This window comes from Ahaetulla prasina, chromosome 2 (genome assembly GCF_028640845.1).
Source record: "Ahaetulla prasina isolate Xishuangbanna chromosome 2, ASM2864084v1, whole genome shotgun sequence".
Classification (NCBI taxonomy): Eukaryota; Metazoa; Chordata; class Lepidosauria; order Squamata; family Colubridae; genus Ahaetulla; species Ahaetulla prasina.
The window spans coordinates 71223303-71246135 of record NC_080540.1 but is presented as its reverse complement, the minus strand read 5'-3'; the positions used below and the strand labels follow the sequence as shown (position 1 = coordinate 71246135).

At 36.3% G+C, this 22833-nt stretch overlaps 1 protein-coding gene across 7 annotated transcripts; it reads right to left on the bottom strand.

Annotated features, from left to right (window-relative positions):
* Positions 1 to 376: 376 nt before the first annotated feature.
* ATRIP (ATR interacting protein) lies at positions 377 to 22833 on the bottom strand. Of its 7 annotated transcripts, none has more exons than XM_058169415.1 (16): positions 22693 to 22833; positions 17831 to 18422; positions 17199 to 17330; positions 16465 to 16884; positions 15431 to 15513; positions 14169 to 14339; positions 12578 to 12690; positions 11551 to 11708; positions 9911 to 9982; positions 8209 to 8335; positions 6757 to 7464; positions 6079 to 6227; positions 4976 to 5067; positions 4387 to 4470; positions 3879 to 4131; positions 377 to 660 (listed from the first exon to the last, which is right to left on the bottom strand). In XM_058169415.1, exons 4-16 carry the CDS (start codon positions 16865 to 16867, stop codon positions 593 to 595), a joined length of 2481 nt encoding a protein of 826 aa, XP_058025398.1. In that variant the 5' UTR covers positions 16868 to 16884; positions 17199 to 17330; positions 17831 to 18422; positions 22693 to 22833; the 3' UTR covers positions 377 to 592. The 7 variants fall into 7 exon arrangements, with proteins under 7 accessions (XP_058025398.1, XP_058025402.1, XP_058025397.1 ...); XM_058169419.1 differs by lacking the exon at positions 22693 to 22833 and adding an exon at positions 22383 to 22555 and having other exon boundaries at positions 6757 to 7443; XM_058169414.1 differs by lacking the exon at positions 22693 to 22833 and adding an exon at positions 22383 to 22553.

Sequence of the window (22833 nt, the reverse complement as noted above, 5' to 3'; positions counted from 1 at the left end):
TTACCATTTCTTTCATAGTAAACAACAGATTATAATACTTATTGTCTTCTAGCCTTTCATTTATAGTGTTTACAGAGATTTATTCAGAAATAAACACAAGCTATTTCAGTTTCACAGTACCGTTTCTACAGTATAGAATTTCAGATATGAAACTGTATTTTCAAAAACATGAGCATTTTTCTGTAACTAGACCAGTGAAATACATGTTAAAATGTCCTTGTTGAAAAAAGACACAATCTTTACTAATTCATAAAGCATTATGAACTTTTAAGGAAATGAGATTCATCAAGTTCTACTTGGAGCTTTAATGAGACTAATATTCCTGAAGCTCATCTATCTCTAACCCTTAACTATAAATAACTCTTCAGGCACAAAGTTTATAAATGTCATTTTTAATATCTTTGGGAATGTATGTTTCAATATGGAAATTTATTCAATACAAAAGTAATATATTACTTGGGTCGTGATGGTTTCTGGTAGTTAATATTTGAAATATTTTATGCATTACACTGTAAATTTTAAAAAGCGCACTGAAACAAATTTCAATAGTAACTTTTTCTGGAAAGTAAACAAATACATTATTGAAAGACGATTATCTGCAATCCATTTCCTGGTCACTGACTTCGGGCTCCAAAGGATACAGTTCATCCAGTGCAAGTTCTGAAAGAACAAACATAGAACGTGTAAGATTTTTTTTTAAAAAAAATACCATATTTATTCAATATGCCATTGTCTAAATTTAGCAGTTTTTTAATACAGAGTCAAATTCCTGTCCATCATGCGGAGTAATAACTGAAAGGTAAGTAAAGCTGAGGTAGGCAACTTGGTGACCTCAAGAAATTGGAACTCTTGCCCTCTCAAGTCTTCGCAATTGGCGTGCAGGCTAGCTTGATTGGAAAAATGGGACAACTTACCACAGCCAACTTGCTGTGGCCAACTCACCACGGACAAATTGCTGCAGCCAACCCACCACAGCCAACTCGCCATTGGATAAGTCGCCACGGCCAATTTGCCACGGGATAACTTGCTGTGCAATAGTTTAACAATTCTATTTAATTATTTAAAATAAATAAAAATTATTTTAATTTTTGACATTCACAGTTCATTCTGTCCCTCCTTTTGCATCCTTTAATGATTCTTTTCTTTGAGACTAGTGTAACTCTTGTCCCACAGCGAGCTGTCCTGTGGTGAGATGGCTGTGGCAAGTGGCCATGGCGAGTTAGCTATGGTGAGTTGGCCATGGTGAATTGACATGGACCCCTTGACAGGAAAGGAACAGGATGCATGCTCCCTCTTGATTATATATACTTGTGAAAACTAATGAGCCAAAAAAACCTTTGCACACTGAAAATATTAGCGTACTGAAAACACATTTTATCATTTGTAAGTTTAAGAGACAATGCTATATTCAATCTGTGACACTTTTATTTACAAAGTAAAGATATTAGAATCATCTCCAAAACCTTCCTGATTGGCTTAGCCATTATTCAAATGATAGGAAAATTTATAGCTTAGCAAAAGAGCATATTGCTTATAAAAAGTAAGGCTTCAAGTTCAGTCCATAAACCCCAAGAGACATGTGGTCAGACTCAAGGCAGCATTAAATTAGATCAAAAGTGGGCAACATATGATGAATTGGGGAACTGCATTTGACACATTTGAGGACAGAGGTTTGTACTGTATGTCAGGAGGATACAAAATGGGGTGGATCCAGGAGTTTCTACTCTGGAAATTAATGAACCTGATATACGTAAATAATGGAATGGGATTTAAAGGTCACTTGTATGAAATATACTTTTGCCACTGTATGCAAGGAAAAGTTGACTGCGGTAGCTAATGAAAAGAGAACAATGTTTTGAGTAGGTACAAAAAGGATTTAAAAGTATAAGTTTCTTCTCCAAGAATGAACATCTGAGTTTTCTCTATAAAGTCAACAAAAGTAGTTTTCCTAAAACAGAAAAAAAAATGAATTACTCTCTTTTCCTCCCAAGTTATAAAATAGCTGGTATAATCTTGGAAAGGAAGATTGATGGGATACTAAGTCTAACTCAAAAACAAAGGTAAATTTTATAACAATAGTAGTGATGAAACTATTCCATTAAAAAAATTCTAATTCATGAGGATAACTAAAAAAGACCTAGTAATCTTGTTTCCTTTTTTTTTGAAAGACTGAAGTTATGAATATAATCTTATTGTCTGGATCGCTATGATAAACATCAATAAAATCTGCTTGTTTTTGAAACCCTTACAGGATTCCGATTAATATGCTCACATCTACTTCCCTTACTACCAATGAAAATAAGGATCTATTCTGCAAGAGACATTCTAAGGAGCCAAGGTGGGCCTCAGCAGTGGTGGTTATCAGTTAAGAACATTGCTGAGGGAAGAGTTTGATTCAAAAGATTTAAAAAAATTCTGAACCCTAGACTGCAACCAAAAGTTTGGGAAATTTGCTTTTTTAATTATAGCAAGCTTGCTTAAGATTTGGGCTACAGCATTTTTCATTTTTCACTTCAAAATGGGAGGAAACAATGACACCAACTGAAGACTAGACAAAAGAGTTTGAGAGGGCCATTCCTGAGCTGAATAATTCAATCATCTTATTTGGAAGAATGCAAACTTCTGTGTCTACAAACAAGGAATGCATACAACTCAACAATACTTTATAAGGGGGGACTTTTATGAGCCACATATTAAAGGGTATTTCCTTACAAATAGATACTCTGTACTAAATAAAAAAAATTAGTATTAACAAGTAATGGTTTAACCCAAATAACTTTAGGATAGTCTCTAAACTATTCCCAATGCTTTGGAGCCATTGCACACTTTTGAAATTAGAATAGTATATGAGAATGACCCTGAGGAACGAGGAGAAGACATCCTTCCTAGGAAACGATCAGGCAAGAGAGGGGGGAAGCCCCCAGTGACTTCACGGTCAAGGAAGGAAACTTAGGAAGGTCCTGCCCTAATGGATCAGGAAGTTAAAAGAGTCAGTGGGAGATCTGTACTTTCAAACTCTGTTTAGGTAGTTATACAATAAAGCAGAATTTCCTCATCTGGTCCCGTTTCCTGTCTGGTTTAATATAGCCTTACAATAAAGTAGAATTAGCTCATCTGGTTGTGTTTCCTGTCTATTTTACCTGGGAGGATTGCAGGAATTTAGAGGATGTTGTGGGTGCACTCCCAAAATGGCTGCTAGGGTCACAAAGCACAAGAGGCGAAAAGCAAAATGCTCTTTACAAAGAAAATATTCTTGAAAATAAAGATGGTGTCAAACTTCCCATCTATATTTTAAAAATTCAAAGAGGGCAGAGTGCCAAGTGAGTGCTAAACAATAAGATCATCTAATGGCTGAATTACAGTGGGGCCAGAACTTTTTAAAAAGCCACAAGCATACCAGTAGGAAACAAAATGTGTTCCATAAGAATTTAGGAAAGATAAAAGTTCATTGAAACATATTCTTTATAATTCTTGGTCCTCACACTGCTTCATAATATCCCATTCAATGTATTTGAAGTACTAATCCTGGGAAAGAATATGGCCTTGAAAAGTATTTCTGCTAATCTGATGCTTGTCACTATTGACAGGAGCCGATTAGTTAAAAGCAGCTCTTATAGAAATCTATCGTATGAATCAATGAAAAATGAGTATAATGTGCACTCATGACACAGCAAACAGCTTCTACAGTTACAAACTATGGAAACAGCAATGACAATGGACCCGAATAGCACAGGTTTGTTTACTTAGTTCTGTATCTGTTGCCTTTCTATGCTATATTATAACAGAGAAAATGAATGTTAGAATGCATTTGCATGAACTTGCAGGTGGCAGATCACTACCTACGGTAGTAGTCACATGTTTAATGCAAGGAATCTCACCTTCACAAGCTTTTAAATGCTGCCCTTTTCTCAGGATTGCTGTAACCCCAGACAAGACACCATCATATTGGTGGAGCACTTCCAGGCAATGTTCGTGGAAAAGTTTATCTTTCTGGGAGAGACCATGCAGAAGCAAAACAGCATCCCTCAAGAACTGTACAATTTGCTTTTCATGTCCATTGAACACGATTCCTTCCATTTTTCTGATCAAAAGCCATTGTCTATGTAACATTACTATCAGAGCTTTCACCGCCTGCAAGAAAACAGAATACAGTTTTCATAGAGATTGGGGTGTGTACTGTTACATTGAAAATTGTTCTCTTTTTGGAATAGTACCATTGTAATACAGACATATGAGATTCTTATTATAAGGGGACCATGGTTTGGAGATCACAAGATATACTTAAGCAATATACCCTGACTATAAGACTGAGTCATGTTGTTTTTTCAGGTGAAAAAAAGCATATAGTATTAAATTATGATCATAATTTAATTTTTAGTGGCTTACCTCAGAAGTGCACTGGCAATCTGTTCCCACAAGTAAAACAGAGGATCTACAACACTGCATACACTTGGTCAAAAAACGAACTGTCTAAAAAAAATTAACACAAAATATTTTTTAAAATGTTATTTTAAAAGATAAAACATGTGGTATCAAAATAAAAGAAAACCCTACGTCACAAACCTACTAAACAAATGTGCTTGAAATAACAAAGAAAAAGGTAGGAGGATTTTAAAGTAAATGTCCCAAGAATTAGGTTTTTAGTTCAGTTTAATCCCTCATACTGCCATAACTAATGTATTTTGATTACATTTCTCTATTATGTAAACGTGGTTCCAGCATGTTCAGAAAAAAAGTCAGGGCTGGATCATATGCAGCCCTTTAATTCCATCTCACCTCCAAAAGCTGAACCACAGCTCAGATAGCTTTGGAGGCTTAGAAACTGATACAAATGTATGGTTTTCAGTTGGAAGGCAGGATAAAGATAAACTTGTATTTTTATAATACGATTATTCAAAAGCTCAAATCCTGCATTTAATCTCTCCTGTTCAAAGAACTGTCATGTTTTCACCTTTAAATATGCAATGCACTTTACCTCTTGTTCCAACTGCAGCCAAAGCCCTTCAGATGCTAATTTATCAGGGCGTGACGTGATATACATGTATAATGCCAAAAGTAGGCAGGTTTCTGTGAAAAGAATTAAGTATAACATGTCAACATTATCATTCATGTGACTGCAATGTCTTAAAAACTACCATGCTCTCTTAAATACAGTGTGCTCCTCATTTTCTATATGACAAAAATTAGATACGATGGTTTAAATTCATTTCAAAGTGGATGCTAGGTGTTTCCATCAGAAGAGAGAAACATTAAATTAATACCTTCAAAGGGGTGCCCTCCTGGTGTTTGGAAACAACTTCCTTAATCCTTACCACTTGCAGTGGTGTCTGAGGGTTAGGTTGCCTACTCTTAACACAGAGCACTTTTGAAATAAGCATTTCAGCCATAATTCCCCTAATTTCACCTACATGACTGTATCTGTCTCCTCTTCTTCCTCACTCCACTTGAATGTGTCATCTGTTCAAAAATATAATGGGCGAGGAGCTGGGTTGCACCAGTGATCCTGCACCACAGTAAACAATCTGTGCAGAAATTATAACTCTCTTGGCTGTCCTGTGGCGAGTACATGACCACTTTAGCACTTTTAGATTTCACATATAGTTTTTATCCCAGAGGGACTGAAAGCAAGATAATTTGCTTGGACGCCTAAATGCCCAAGAATATAATAAAATATTACAGTTGATGGAACAAGATGCTGTTATACCAAGAGTCTTTAACCACAGTATGCTCATTCAAAATTGTTTAATTTTTACAAGTTTAGGAAAACAAAACAAAAAATCATAAAACCTATATATTCTCTTCTTGCAAACTGATTTTAGCCATTTACTTACAAGGTTGGAAGGTGAACATGTTTCCAGAACCATCTCTAAAACTATTTTATTTCACAGAATGATACATGCCACTGTCAGAGACCCAGAATTTTGATAACTGTCAAAAGATTTTAAAATAAACAGGGAAATACAGAAATCCTCAAACAACACCCAAACTTTGAAACTATATTTTAAAATGCCCTTACTTGCCTTATTAACTCAGTGTTTTACTAACGCAGTAGGATGGCTAAGATGTTCTCTTTCTTACCTGAACATGAACAGAACCGAGCAGCCAGATCCTGATGCTCAGCAAGCAAACTTAACATTCTAACAGTAAGAAGGACAGCAAACAAGGGAGTTTCTGAAGATATACAGCGAAGCAGGATCTGCGACTGGCTATCGAACAAGCACTGAAAGCTTTATAGAAAAACAGAAGAAAATGCCATTCAGTGTCTGATTTTTTTCAGCAGTTGATTCATGTTGAGCAATCAAAAGTAATCATGCAGAGAATAGAACTGAAATGAAGAAATTCAGATCCAAAAATGCTTCATAGATGTAGGTCATACATCATATCTGTTGGCCCTGCTTTAAAACAGCTGCTTTTTTCCTGGGCTCACAACAAGGTGCTTCAACCTGGATATCCTGTCAGTATAACTTTGCTCCAAATATTTCACAATAATGCTTAGAAGATACAGAACAGCCTGAGTGACCTCCAGATGTGGTGGCTTTGATTCCCCAAGTTCTCAGCAATGGATAGACTGGCTGCCAATTTGTAGAGTTGAAGCCAACATATGGAGGATGTCCAATTGGGAGAGGGTGTTTTAGAACCCAGAACAAAACAATCAACCTGCATATTTTTAATCAAATGAGCTATGTCATGTGAGAATGCCATGAAACAAAATTATTTAAAAATAAAAGTGGGGTTAAATTCAAGTTGTACTTTTACCTTATTAATAAGTCAACTGTTGACTTTTCAGCTAATTTCACCAAAACTTTTAGGCACTGATTTGCGATATGGCACCTGTGGCATCCCGATGATGTTACACACAAGCTTAAGAGTTGTAGTAGCTTTTTAAACAAAGGATGCTGGGATTTGTCCAAACTGGCAACCTCTAATTCTGGGAGGGTTTCCTGAAGATTAGCTGCATCCTGTTTACTGCAAACCACAGTCTCATTCTTCTCAGAAACGTCTATAGCTCCTGGATTACAATCTGCTTTTATATCACAGGACAGAAGTGTATTAATAACTTCCCAGCTATAAAACACCAAATAGTAAAGAATGCCCAGTGACACGAGTGCATACTCTTCAAGAGTGGATAAAGCTTCCTCTACACTTGAAGCTGCACCTGAAGATGTCCTGGAGGAGCAAGCAGATTGATTCCCAGAAGAAATGCTTCCAGTCTTCGTCGCAGACGAGAGGGCTTGGTTATATGCACCAATGTAAAGTTTCAGGAGGGGGAGAAGATGTATTGCGCCAGGGATTTTAGCGCATTTAAGGTGGGGCACGTCTCTCTTGTTTTGTTGTCCTTCCAGTGAGCCTCCATCTACAGCAATCAAATTCAATCCAGTTAAGGCAAGTTTTTGAGTAGTTCTCAATGAAGTCTCACCTTCCTGAAGGCTTGTAATCTTGTTACTGTTTTTTTGTGTAGGTCCTCTTAAGAAAACAAGAGGGGGAAAAAATAAGTACCGTTTGTGATGTTCTGTGCATCTTCTGAAACTACAACACATACTATGCACCAGGCAAATGGGCTCAAGGATATTACTGCCACTTTTTGCAAAGGGATTTAAGAATATACTGTTATAAGGAGAGTTCGTCTTAATTTAATATTCTTTCTCATACAAAAACTGCTGTAAATTAGTCTCCACATAAGCATTATGGTTGTCACTGCCTGTGGTAGAGGGAAAGAGAACGTATGTTTTTTATTTCTAGGGTACTTAAAGGATACAATTATATCTTCCATTAGTATTAACTAGAAAGGATTAGGATTTCTTACAATTCATCTGGACCAGCAGGTGTGGTAAATATGCTGTGGTTAGCATCAATAGGGCAAAGTTATAAAATATATAAAATGTTATGCCACTAGTGGCACACTTTAATTAGCAGAGAGGTCAAAAATAAATGGGGGGAAAAAACCCAACCTCAGACTTACTTTGAATAATTAAATCCCTCAACTTCTATACCTGACTACTATGCTAGAATAAAATTACACCAAAGAGAAAAAAGTTTAATATTCTCAGTAAAGCAACTTCCTAGATTTATCCAATCAAGTTATCTAAAAACAATGAGATAAAGTAAACCTGCCGCCATCTGATAAATTGCTGTCCCAAAATATCCACCCATCTGTTTCAGCAATCTGATTTCTTCCTGTTTCAGAAAATGTGAAAATGGCAAACCTACACACTGAAAGAAGCAGACTGCATAGCAGATCCAAACCAAGCTTCAGTGTTGCTAAGAAGGTTGCAGATTCCTAACGATGATCCTGGAACAAGTGGCTGCTTCATCAGTGCATTTAGTAAAAGGGAACCTACAACAGATAAATCCAAGGCTGAAGATACACACACAGAAGCAAGATACACAGTGTGCTAAACAGCTGAAACAATAATATACTTTGCTTAATTTTAGCTTAGTGCATTGTTACTTTGCATTACATGAGAACCATTGCTGCTACCTTTTATGCAAGAAATCCTGATTAAAATCCTGGGTTTGAGTAGTAAGTGAACATAATCATTATATATTTAATAGCTTTATATAAATTCTTATAGCAAAATAATGCCTTCCTCCCCACCATATGCCCAAGTTAATTTTTTTTTTAATTTACATTTATATCCCGCCCTTCTCCGAAGACTCAGGGCGGCTTACAGTGTATAAGGCAATAGTCTCATTCTATTTGTATATTTACAAAGTCAACTTATTGCCCCCCCCAACAATCTGGGTCCTCATTTTACCTACCTTATAAAGAATGGAAGGCTGAGTCAACCTTGGGCCGGGCTTGAACCTGCAGTAATTGCAGGCTGCTGTGTTCTAATAACAGGCTTCTAACAGCCTGAGCTAGTACGGCCCTAATGTATTTTCTTCTTTTGCATTTACTTACTTGGTACATTTCACAGTGATGCTCACTATCTCTAGTCTAGTGAAATACCATATGCTTTAAAGTTGTAGCATATGGTTTGGTGTGTGTGTGAGAATAAATACACTTAGCTTGCATTCATAAAGAGAACATAGTGCTTATGAAAAGAAGCAGGTTCAGACATTGTCCACGTCTATTTTCTAGATGTTAGGTGAAACATTTACAAGGTGCCGAGTGAAAAGTCCTAGACTTAGCATTACCTCACACAATATAAACAACACTATTATATTGAGAAAAAAAAACAATTATTTAATTTTAATAACCATTTTTTTGAAAAATGCTAAAGTTATAGCAGCAATACTGCTGTAACTCATGAATGTAATCAGAGCCATTTAGCTCTAACTGAAATTTTAAAGTTATTAAAAAACACTTTTTTTTTCAATTTGATTTCAGAAATAATAATAATCAGTCTTCTGATTTAGAAGACTGATTAAGGATTAGTCAACCAGATATTTATTAACCAACCCTAATGGATGATTATGCCAAGGTATCTCCTAAGACCTACATATATGGTAATTAGAAAACCTTGAACAACTTAGTTCAAAATGTACATCAACAAAAATATGTTAATATAGGCAGAATGGCTGATGCTAATATTAAGCTAAAACTGTTAACATTTAAAGTTAAGATGACTTGATTTTTCTTATTTTTTATATACTTTAATTTATAGTTCAAGGTGGTAAGCAGAAATCATTCTTGGAAAGAGTCATTCAGTATCTAGAATATGAAAGTAAAGAATTTTTATAAGTCTCCACTTCCAGTGACTTTTGGAAATATTTCATTTCTAAATACAATACAAAAATACAATCATACATTTATTAATAAATGAAAGTGTACTTTGCAGATCCACAATTTTTTTTACTTTATTTATCAACTCCACATAGTTGAAATTAATATTAAAATAGCTTTTAATTCATACAGGTTTCCAATTCTAATAAATAAATAATCACAAGATCTCTTAGTTGAATTTACCTGGTCTCTGAGGACAGCTGAAACTTGTTTCTTGCTTCACTGGCTCAGTTTCAAGGACAGTAGTTTTGCTGTCTGGATAGAAAAATCCAATAAACCAAATAATATTTGTTTTTAGCCTATTCTATGTTGCCCTTCTAGCACAATGCAATCAGTTTTTGGGATTGATTTAACTAATACAAGTTTGAAATGCATTTTCAACTTCAGAAAATAAACAGGTCAAAACACTGCAATTACTACATTTCAGAACCAAATAATGGCCGCAATTAAAAGAATTCAGTTACACATTCACATTGGGCAATAATGGAATTCTAGAAGCGATCATCAGAGATCTTTTTAGAGAAAGAAAAGTATCTGCTTCACAACTTCCCTTAATACCTAGCTCTATGCAGACTAAGCTTGAGCCAATTCACTGAAGTTCAGTAAAATTTCTATTTTCCTAAATGAGGCGCAGTTATATACAGTAAAATACCAATTTAATGGACCAACTAGGGAAAGAATGTCTGCTATTCCTAACTGTCCATTAAATCAGAGGGTACATCTATTTTGCCAAGGGTCCAGGAGTGGCCAGGTGCTAGACAATTGGTTCTTTGAGGACCCAGAGACAATAAATACACCAGTAAGGAGATTTCAAGCTTTATTCTTTAACTGTAGTAGGCAAATTAATCAAAAACTCAAGAAAGCATAATCTACCAAACAAAATATTCTCCCTTTAACTGCTCATGTCAAGCAGCGGAGATATCACAAGACCCTGGGTGCTCAGGCTGAGAACTCAAAACTGTGCAGAGGCTCAGAGAGTTTTAATGGATTTTTAAAATTACAATCTAGCTCCAAGGCTTTGTGATTGGTCATGAGATAGCAAGACCTAACTTTGACTCAATATGTGTGGGTGGATGGGTGCGTGTATAACTTAAGGATGGGAATGAATGTATGATGAACTTTCCAGATGAGGAAAGCTTTGCAGCTGTGTAAAGATTCCCCCCTTCCCTTTTCCTTTATTCAGCAAGCAAGAGTGAAGAACAAGCAGGTTTGCTCAGAATGAGCTCTAAACTTCTAGAATGTTCTTAATCTGCAGGAGAAATCAAAATATGGCACTAAGCTCTTTGAAATACAATGGCCTTCTGCATCGTTACAATATAATCCACAATGCTGTCGTTACACAAATTATATCAATTGTATGACACCATTACACAATTAACATAAAATGTGAATACCACAGGAATTTTGTTCCCTGCATTAGAGCTACCAAGCTCCACAGAGCTGGGCAAGAACAAAGGAGCAAGAACTATATAGATTTCAGTGAGATATTACTAATGATAGTCTTGGGTAAATACAGAATCTTGGAATTTCCCTATATGTAGGAGGAATTTCCCAACTGCATCAGTTAGTTATGGTGAATTCTCTTTGAATGATTTGAAACATTTATTCTTTGATTTCTTTCTCAGGCTAACTTGTTATTTATGAGATTACTAACTTGCTCATTTTCTCTTGTTGGTTTCTGTGCTCTCCCACCCACCCTCTCGCTTCAATTTCTTTCTCAACCTTCTTACAACCCGCCCTCCCCCGTAGATGGGCTAAATTAAGATTTACTGTTCCACCCTCACCACCCAGGTCAAATAAAAGTTCACCAAAAATCTACCTACCATTATTTTGCTGAGGAACTTGGACATGGGATTGGGTCCTGGAGCAAGATGGTATTGGTAATACCCGAGATCCAAAAGACTCTTCTGTGGGATAACTTTTTTTTTCAATAAGAGTACATCTTTCAATTTTCATAGGGTTAGAGGGGCTTTTCTTAGGACTAAAAAGTAAAAAGTCTTAATTAATTGCACAGGGGCATTTCATTTTGAAACTTTAAAGGTTTTTTTCCCCCAAAAAAATATAGTTAAAACATTTATAGTGAATTATATTTTGCCAACAAAAGTGCGTATAGTCAAAGCTATGGTTTTCCCAGTTGCAGTGTATGGCTGTGAAGGTTGGACCATAAGAAAGGCTGAGCGCCAAAGAATTGAGGGCCTTTGAACTCTAGTGCTGGAGAAGACTCCTGCAAGTCCCTTGGACTGCAAGGCGAACAAACAAGTCAGTTATAGAGGAGATCAACCCTGACTGCTTTTTAGAAGGCCAGATCCTGAAGATGAAACTGAAATACTTTGGCCACCTAATGAGAAAGAAGGACTCCCTGGAGAAGAGCCTAATGCTGGGAAAGATTGAGGGCAAAAGAAGAATGGGACGACAGAGAACGAGGTGGCTGGATGGAGTCACTGAAGCAGTAGGCATGAGTTTAAATGGACTCCAGAGGATGGTAGAGGACAGGAAGGCCTGGAGGAATGTTGTCCATGGGGTCGCGATGGGTTGGACACGACTTCGCAACTAACAACAACATATTTCCCAATGAAAGAATCTGAATAACAATTTTAGGCAATCACAATGGAGTAAATAAAAGGCAATCTCTTCATATTGGCATATTCTCCAGACATAAGAAGAGCAACCTGTGCAGTCAAACTCTAAAAATAAATTCTGAGGAGTTTATTCTATGTGTTCAATTATACTGTTTGCTCTATAGCTTGTAAAAGAACTGTTCTGCAATTCATTATTTTCAGTTATAAATGGGAAGTAAGGAAATTCTTCAGTAACCAAACTCCCTGAAACAAATTTCATCTTATTTTGTACCTGGTATATGAAACAGGGGCCACAGGTTTAATCCTTTCACAATTCAAAATCTTTGTTCTCAGCTCATTCATTTCAGCATCTCTGAACTGTAGCTCAGATTGCAGTGACTGTAACTAAAAGAGCAAAGAATTAGACATTTAAAATTCCACTGAGCACAAAAAACAATATACAACTATGAAACAAGCCTGCAAATCTTTCCTCACTTTCACTTATACTTTTGCTCCATTCAGTTACACTAAAATCAATACTAACAGCTTATTCATCAAAACAGTGAAAAGGTATGTTCTGCCATTCCAAGAAAGTGCTAGTATTCCCAGGTAAATGCTACACAGTATTTGCAAACATAATAAAAAGCTTATCTCTTAAAAGCATGAACATTTTGTGCTTTCCGCACAGATGTACAAAAAAAAGACAAAGAAGAAGTAATTATTATAGCAATTTAGCTAAAAATATTGTGGAAATTATTCATTTTCAATGTAATAGTTCAGAGTGCTTGTATAACCATCTTATTTTAAATTCCAAGAGGAACAAGGATGCTTCAGTTAAGATGTACCAAAAGCTTCACAAGTATGGTAAGACATTTGGCTTATCTTTTATATTTCCATATATAGAAAGTTTTTTTAAAAAAACTTTTTCCTTACTATTAAAATCCCATAGTTAAAAACTATTTTATTGTGTGTGTGTGTGTACATAATTATATATATATATATTTATATTTAAAGGAAAAGGAGGTTGTGTGAATATATTACTTAGCTATGAAAAAACAATCAGACACCGATAATCAGCCTGCATTCCTGTGACTGCTGGAAGTCTCCCAGAGCACCGTTGACTTTATGACATTACCCTAGGGGGTCTGAAACTGAACAGCAGCGCTGACATCAGAGAAGCAAGTCTGACTTTTGAAATCCCCCTTGCAGAGCTTTGGAATAACATTAACGTCAGTAAAGCCAAAAGGAGCTAGTCTGGAATGGACGAGAGGCATTCCAGCAAGGGACATGGATCCAAATTCCTTCTAGACATGCGATAAGGCTTCCACTTTGGCTGATACTCAATGCCAGGCTCTAGTGCTTCAACAGAATAATTTCCCTCCCTTGGTTTCAACTGAAAGGTTGCTTTCAATAAATAAATCAAAAAATAAGATCAGCCAGAGTGGAAACAGAACATCAAACAGTTCATCACTTGCGCACATTTTTTTTCAATGTGCCCTTGAGTTATTCTTGACTCTTAGCAACTGTCTGTAGAAGTCCCTGCAGTTTTCTTGGCAAGATTTTAAAAGTGGTTTACCCTTCCCTTCTTCCCAGGGATGAGAGAGGGTGATTGGCTCAAGGCCACCATTCAGGATCACAACAATTTTGATCTAATGTTTTTTATCCTCTACACTGGCTTTCATTTGTCTTTTTACAACATTGGAAAAAACAGTTTGCATGCCATTGCTCATCAGCAAACAGGCAGGTGAGATTATTTTGGTTGATTATTTTCAAAAAGCATCTATGATTAAAAGTCATTCCAAAAAGGAAAAAAAAGAAATTTCAACAGACTTCATAGATCTCAGAAGTTTTGCATTTTATATTGGTCATGAGTTAAATAGTACCTTTCTGGAGAATTCCTTTTCTTTTTCATTTAAACACTGAACATTTTGTCTTTCCAGTAATATGTATGATTTCCGCTGATCCTCCACAGTAGATTCCATCTGCTGCATCGAATCCCGCAAAATTTTTATTTCTCCATTTTTAATAAGGATTTCATCCTGCATTTCTTTCAACTGCAAATTCACAATAATTGAAAAATTAATGTAATTAATCTATTTGCAGATGACATGTTAATTTTTATTCAAAAGCCTAATAGAAAAATAACTTAATTGTAAATTGAATTGTTTTTCCTGCAATAGTAGCTTAGATGTTAGCTCTGATTAATGTATTATTATACATTAATAAATTCTGACAAAGATATCATACAGATAGTTTCAAGAATTTACCAGATTTCATATCCATTCAGGTGAATTTGGGTATTTGCAAATTCAAGAAATGCAATCATGACTTCTTTAAGAATAAGATTAAAATAGAATAATTTTAATTATCAATGTTTAGTCTAATAACAGCATTAAAACATTATTCTTTCTAAAACTTTCCTTTTTTTAAACATATCAAAGTTATGCTACTTTATTTCATAGAAGGCAACCAGCTTTCTTCATTTATAAAACTGTAACTCTAGCCCTGAAATTGCTTGGAGTTCTGTTATCCAAATATTATCCAGGTCCAATCATGGTTAGCTTTCAAGCCAGAAAGTTGGCAAATGTTGCCAACTGTTGAGGCATAAAATCTGATCTTAATTTCTTCCTTATATTAACAATATTTGTCCTAATAAATTTACTTCTATATGAATAATTATTATTTTGGACAAAATGAACCAATAAGAATTTTAAAAATCTATTTTACATCACAGATGTATGTACAATTGTGCATACCATCAAAATTATTTGAACTTCGTATGAGTACGTAGTCTCTCTGTTCATTAAATCAACGTTTTCTTCAACTACTCGTAATTTACATATATTTTTGAATATTTATAAACACACAAAATTTTCTTACCTTATTGTCCTTTTTTAAATATGTAATCTTTTTAAAACTATGCAATCTTTTTAAAACTATGCGTGCTTCAGTTTCTTCCATGTCTAGCTTACAATTCTATATACAGTTAACTCAAGAGTAAGTTCCACTGAATGCTACGAAGCTTTCTCCTGAATAGCATGTACATTACATGGTCAAGAACGTAAGAAAAGCTGCATCAAAAAGTTTCAGGACTAGAACTTAATTCCTAGTTATATTCCAAAAGCATGAACAAATTGCATCTCACCTTTTTCATGGCCTCCTTGTATTGTGCTTGGAGTGTTTCAAGTTTAAATCTTCCTTTAAGTTTCATTTCTTCTATGCTAGTTTCTGTAGAGACAGAAATTAATCATAATGTGATTTTAGTAAAGGGCTAGATAAATTTTTAGTTTATTTTTGACTTTTGTTTCTTTTCTTAAGGGTGGGAAAAGGAATGGAAGGCTTACAAACTACTTGCAACTGAAACTTTAAAAAATTTCTCCCAAATGCCCGAAGTGCTATTTGGGCTCAATTTCAGATGTTTCTTCAGGAGAGTTAAAATCAAGGACCTGAAACAAGTTTGTTTCTCAAGAACTTCTTACTCCAATCCTTATAACCCCTATAAACTCTGCAATCAGACTGAGAAAAAGTAATTCTGATCTGATTTGGAATGGGAATCAGAGCAGTTAAATGTTTCCACTATGATCCCCAATCTTAACCTTGAATAAAAAAAAATCAGTGTCAAATTCTGGTCATTTTACTATCATAATTGAGTAATGTGGTGTCAGAGTGGTTTTAGGAAGTTACATGTGGCTAATATAGCCATTCCTGCCTTATAATTATGCCTCCTTTATAAATATTGATTTTATTTAAGAACTTTTAATTTTAAACCGAAGATAAATAAGCAAAAGCAGGCAATCATATGTTCTGCCATGGTTACCAGTATATCTTCTTGCTAGGAAAATGGAAGATAATTTTAATAGCAAGTAATTCCATGCTAGCTTATTATTTTGACAAGGGTTTTTTTTAACTGCTTTTGTTTATTAAGAGAAGATTGATAAGTGACAGACCAAGCTAAACCTGTATTTATTCATGTGGTACAATAAAAACACTGCTCTTTCACATAGCATTATTTTTTATATTACCCAATATGGATATGTAGAGAAGGAAAAGAGAAATGAACTAAATTAATTTACCAGAAGATAAAAGTGAATTTGTTTATATTTCTTTCCATATACCTACATATTTGATTCATATCAATCTACTGCCTCTAATTGATTTCTGTATTCACTGTGTACATACCAAATGATTTTGTCTCAGTTGTTACAGAAATATTCCATTGATCAGGTGTTTTTAACTGATTGATGCTATTTGGAAAAACAGACAACTGAGCATTTTGCTCCGTTTTCAACAAATTTGTTTCTGAAGAAACATCTTGCGTCAATGCCTGGGAAGCAATAATGTCTATCTCCTTCAAGTCATCTACCGTAAAATCATCATTATCCCCAAATGGATCTTCCGTTTCTTTACACTTGGATGAAACAACACTTTTATAACGCTTGTTTGGTGGGAAGCCTTCACCATGATTTCCAATATTATTATGGCTCATAGATCTCTGGAGAGGTGAAGTAATTTTTGTCTGATCAACATCATATAATATGGAGCTGTTTCTCTTCTTATTTCCAAAGAAGTTATTCACTGACATTTTCTATTAACATAGGCCTGGCAAATAGACAGAAAAATAAGTAATAGTTAAGAGTTCAACTAAATGTTAATAACGAAGAAACACAAGAGATCAGCAGAGCAATATAAACAAACGATATTAGGGTCTTATTCACCTATTTGTTAGGATCTGATTACTTGAAAATCAAATGTAAGTACCTTTACCACATGCACCAAAGAAAAACTTCAGGAAGTTTATTGGAAGCCCCACTGATTTGTCCAACCCATAAAAACAAAAGGAAAAAAAATCAAGGAAAAAAAAATCAAGAATTTAAATATAATTATATCCAGGCAACAATGCTATACATGTTTACCTGGGAATAAATTCTGCGAATTCAGGAGAGCTTATTTTGGAATAGATATGCACAGGATTGCACTTTAAGTCATTTGCATTCCAGAGAAAAGCTGTAAACATTAATTACATAAACTTCTTAGAGCGGTGGTTCCTAAAATAAAGAATTTGGATTTAATAATACATATTATAACAGTCTAGTGCAGCTTTTCTCAACTGGGAGTTTTGTGAAACCCTAGGATTTCATGAGAAGTCTCTAGATGTTGCATGAGCAATCGTGATTTTAAAAAAAATATATTTTTGAACTTTGGGCACTCTAAGTATAATTTTTATTCACAGGGGTTCCCTGAGATTTGAATATTATTCAGAGTAAAAAGGTTGAGAAAGGTAAATAGTCAAGATCCAAAAAGTTGCTGAAGCACTTCATAACTCAATCCTACACATTTTTATTGAGAAATAATCCCATCAAGTTCAATAGTATTCACTGTAGAGAGTAAGAACGCTTTTAAAAGATGAGCTACAGAAGCATTATTTTCACATGTAAAGTTACTTAATCAGATGCCAATCCAAGGCTTTCTGCTGCTCGAATTATATGTTGGCTTTAGCTTTCCAGTTATCAAAACTTAACAATCTTACATTTATACAAAAACTCACCTTGTTATATTTCTTCTTCTATTTTAGGTTTACATGAATAGTTCTTTCAGATCCTTGAAGGTTTTACCTATGTAAAAGCCACCCTAAGCTACAACAAAATTTGCCTGCAAAATATATTTAGAAATAATTGATCCTTAACTTAAGCCCGATTTATCACCGTGTTTTCCGGGCTCTTATGCCGGACTGAATCATAAAAGAGTCACAGCGGCGTGAATCGCACATCCACCAAGAGTTATAGATGCGTTTGTCTACCATTTTTTTTACTTCATAACTTCGGGTATCTAACGTGCATATTCGGCTTTTCTCATCGCAGAGAAACGAGGTAAGGTGGAAGCGGCTTGGGGAGAAAAGAGGGGTAACCACCTCCACTGTCTAAAGGCATTAAAAGCAGGGAGCAAGCGGGAATTCCCCCTGGGGCCTCAGAGAAGGCGCGCCGAAAGCCACGCTCCCGGCCCCAGCGCGGCGACCGCTTCCGGTTCTCCTGCCACACCGCATCCTGTCCGTCCGTGTCCTTCCGTCTCGTCTCGTCTCCTCCTCAGCCGTTCCGCAATAGTCTTAAGAAAACCAGGCAGCCAAACTCCATCGAACAGCACTGCAAGAAAAAAAAAAGGTGGGGGGGAGAATAGACCTCCCGATCGTCCTCCCGAACGCGGCGGGTAATATATCGGCCACGCCCCCAACCCCCCTGCCGACCAATCGCTAGCTGACTTCCCACCAATGACAGCACCGGCGTCCTTAAGATCCGATCGGCTTTTCGGACAAGTAACGTAAAGCGCCACGTACAGAAAGGCGGCAGCATCAAAATATAAAAAAACAGAGAAGGGAGGAGGGGAAGTTGGCCCAGGGGGTGTGTGGGTGTGCGCGTGCGTGTGGGGTTATTTCCGAACAGGCTGCCTTCTTTATTATTCCTGATTTACTTCATCACTTTCTGGCTAGCGCGGTAAAAATGACAAATGCTCCTAAGGGTAGATGTTGAAATCCAGGACTTAAGTTGCAGCCAATACATATTCCGCCTCCCACAATCAAGTGAAAAGGAGCAAGTCTCAGAGCCAATGGTTCTCCGGATCTGAAAAGGGCAGTAAGGTGGAAGTACAATTTGATTGCTATGTATGTACTGCCTGTGTACACAGTAGCTTCTGATCTAAACTTTTATTGCAATACTGCAGTAAAATCACAGCACAGCAAAAGAAAATAAACAATACCAGCCACGGTCAGAAATTCCCAGTTTTTTTTAATTATCTGTTAAAAAAGCCACCATATATTATTTAAATTGCTTTGGCCCTCACTCAATAGGATTGTAAATAAATAATGGTCAATTTAAAAAGTCAATAACAAATAAATTTTAAAAATTTGAAACAACATACCACACTCAGCATGACTTCAACAATATACAACCATGAACACCAAGTTTTATCCAATAGCTAGCCCTAGCCCAAACGCTTTTCATTCTTATGAAAAGTCAGCAGTCAGCAGGGTGAGCTCAGGCTGTCTTGAAACTAGGGCAGAAAAGACTGGTTCCCATTAGATGTTGTTTTAACAGAGAGAACCTGGCGCCCACCCTATCAGATCTTGTAGGATGAACAGAAATGGTTCCAGACAGGCAATCTTAGATAACTTCTATGCCACAAAGAGTTTTTAGGTGACAATTAGCACCTGGAATAGCACTTAAAAGACCACTTAAAAGACCACTGGGAGCCAGAGGAGCTCACAAATAAAATGGGTATACCAATACACATCAATAACTACCCACACCATTGCAACTTCCAAATTGTCTTCAAGGCCAGCCTATATTAAGCACATTACAATTTGGATGGGAGTGACCAAAGCACAAGTGACAATAAGTAGAGCCTACTGATATAGGAATTAGCATGTAAGATAAGGCCTCCTGTTCATAGATGCTCCTCAAGCAATAACTGAAAGTCTAGGAGGATCACCAATTTGGGTACCACCTTTCTCCTTGGGAAGTGCTATCCCACTGAGAAACAAAGATATTAAATTCTCAGATTTATCAGGATCCATGAGAACATCCATATGCTCTCTTTATTTGCTTAAGACAAAAGGTATGATGAAGTTATGTTCATATAACACACCTGTCCATAGTTAACTGAATCTTCTTTTATTTATTTAACCAATTTTTCTGGATGCACACAACACTTGGAACCATAATCTAATGGCAAAATGAGATTGCATAACATATTCAAAATGATATGGTCTATGCAAGGTAGGTACCATGATATCTCTGATACTAATGAGCCCATAGTGTGCTTGGTACACCTCACCTGCTTTTAAAAATTTTTTTAAAAAATATTAGAAAAGATGAACAATGGAGAAATAGCATACTATACACAAATAATTAATCTCCAGGTAAAATTAAAATCTTTCTTGTTAAGCTCTACTGTGACATCATGCATTCATACATTCTTATAATTTTCTTGGCAACAATACTGGATATTTGGCTTTTTCCATTTTAAAAAATTTCCTCACATATATACCTGCATTTCCAGTCCCCTATTTAAACATTAAGGAGCATGGCTAAAGATCTATTAATTTTTTGAGATCAAGTGGGTTCATATTTTAAATTTTCCAAATGTAGCCACTGTTCTAAAGATTGCTTTCACAGACATGACCAAAAACATTTATTTGGAAAACTTGCCTAATATGGACCAAATTTAGCCATCAAATATATTCCTCATATGCATTAGCAAAAACCCACTTAATTCCTTGTAGTTAAGTGCCTAAAAAAGAATTACTGAACTTTCTCTGTAGCCCAATATCTTAATCAAAGACAACATATCGGTAACTGTCTAGATCTGGTGCCGGTGTGCAGTAAGAAATGATATCAAATGATTAACTCTCTAGCAATAATGATAGAAAATACTCATACTTCTCAGGCCATGAACATACTGCTATGCTGCTGTTCAAACATCTAAACAAAAAGTGGAAAAGCTTGTACTCAACCAGACAGTAAATCAAATACCACAAAAGAGGAGTCCATGAGCAGACACTACTGAATTATAGCTCAAAATTGACATTGACCAGAAGTGAGGGATAAGGAGAGCTATAACTCAGTAATATCAGGATTGCCACAGATTTGCCACTCTTGGAAGGATGAGATGCTTTGATTTTTAGAGAAAGGACACTTAAAGCTCCTAGACAACTTCTGATCTTTCCCAATATTACATCTTTCTGAATGAAGTAGTTTTCATTTTAACCAACAAGGCAATTCTTATATTCACAGATATCAGAGAAGGATTTGATTAAACACATGAAACAATGATAGTTTGCTAAAAGCTTTTTGAGAGTTTACTAATCTGCAATCTCTTATTTCATTCCAGCTCTGCACAACATATAGGACTATACAGAAGTGAAGATCCCTTGATAATATTTATTTCCTTTCTCAGTCCCTTAACATTTTATCATTAATTTACATTTGTTAAAAGCTTTGTTCTTTGAAATGCCAGACTTGCATAAAATTGTGCAAAGTTCTCATGCAACATCAGAATGAGCACCCCAAAGAAGTGCTAGACTACTGATAACTAATGCAAGGCATATTTTTGAATTACAGCTCCTTTGATTCCCCCTTGGAAGAGGAGAAGGCATTAAACAGTCCAAATAAATTTGCTTTCCTGATACAAAACATGTGTACATCTGGCTTCCTTATACCACTTGATGCTAGAAACCAAAGGACTGCAAAATAATGTTACTCCAAAAATACTCAGTATATTTCCTGAGTGGTCAATGTGTCAACAAACTTTGGAAAAATTATGGATCTTTTATTTTTATGCCAAGATACTAACTGAGGTTAGGATTACCTTGCGAAACACCTTTGAACTTTTAATTCAAAAGGTTATATGAGGAATAATCTTTTATTACGGCTTCCTTGGATTTTCAAGATTCACTATAGACTTATATGCTTCCTTTTGTACAGGAGTTCCAGAGAACATGAATAGTGCTCTTATTTTTTCCCCCATATCACAATCCCGGGAGATATGAGTTCAGAATTCTAGTCCAAAGTCACCCAGAGAGCTTCCACGGCTGAAGGTGAACTAAAAATTAGGTCTCCTTACTTCTAGATCAATAACTTAATCCCTGCATCACACTCTAATTAGATTTTTATTTATTTATTTATTTAGTCAAACACATACTAAACAATACATATAAGTATAAGCATGAAATAAACACACAAAATGAATACAATCAAAGGGAACATTAGGACAGGAACGCTAGGCACGTTGGTGCTCTTATGCACGCCCCTTATTTTTACCCCGACTTTCCGTTAGATGCCCCGGGATGGCTTCTCTGGCGTAGTGGTCCTATGACATAAGGGGCGTGCATAAGTGAACCCGCGTGCATACCGTCCCTGTCTTAATATTCCTTTTTTACTTACTCTTTTCATGTATCCAAATTACGTTTATACTTTTACTTGTTATCTTATATATGCTTGACAAATAAAATTCCTATTATATCCAGCTTTCGCCGCATATGTCAATTACATTTGCATCACCTGATTGCACCACCTAGCTCACAGTTCCCTAGGGGAGCAAATTCCTACCCCACTTTCTTAGTGCTTTTGCGAAAACATATTTCGTGCATTTACAACGAACGCCAGGCTGCTTGGCTGTCCCCTCCCTCCGCTCAGCGGACTGTAAACATTTCCGTCTACGAACGCTCCCACTTTCCGCGCGGAGGAAAGAGCCCGTCCGCTGTTCCAACACCTCCCTCCGGCGCTGACGCAGAGAACAAACAATCAGCGGGGGCCTCGAGCCCCGCCCCTCTCTAACTTTCTGCGCGGGGAGAATTGGAGATAGCGGCTTCCTTTTCCACGGCCCCGGCCAATCACGAGGCGGCGTGTCATTTCTCACCCAATCGGGAGAGGTGCTTTGGCGTCCGCCAGACGGAACCCCAGTTTCTGTGATGTAGCCGCTTGCCTTCGCCTTCATTGGTTGATGCTGGTAACGCCCTCCCCCCGTGTGTGGAGGCGGAGGGGACGGCCGCTCATCGTC

Bases quoted from the DNA above. Each gene is read 5' to 3' on its own strand.
- ATRIP (XM_058169415.1), bottom strand. From the start codon at position 16,867: ATGTCAGTGAATAACTTCTTTGGAAATAAGAAGAGAAACAGCTCCATA. The intron at 4,132-4,386 runs GTAAGCCACTAA...GTTTTCTTGCAG, and splicing joins ATTGCCAGTGCACTTCTGAG to GCGGTGAAAGCTCTGATAGT. The intron at 661-3,878 runs GTGAGATTCCTT...TTGTTCTTTCAG, and splicing joins GCATTTAAAAGCTTGTGAAG to AACTTGCACTGGATGAACTG.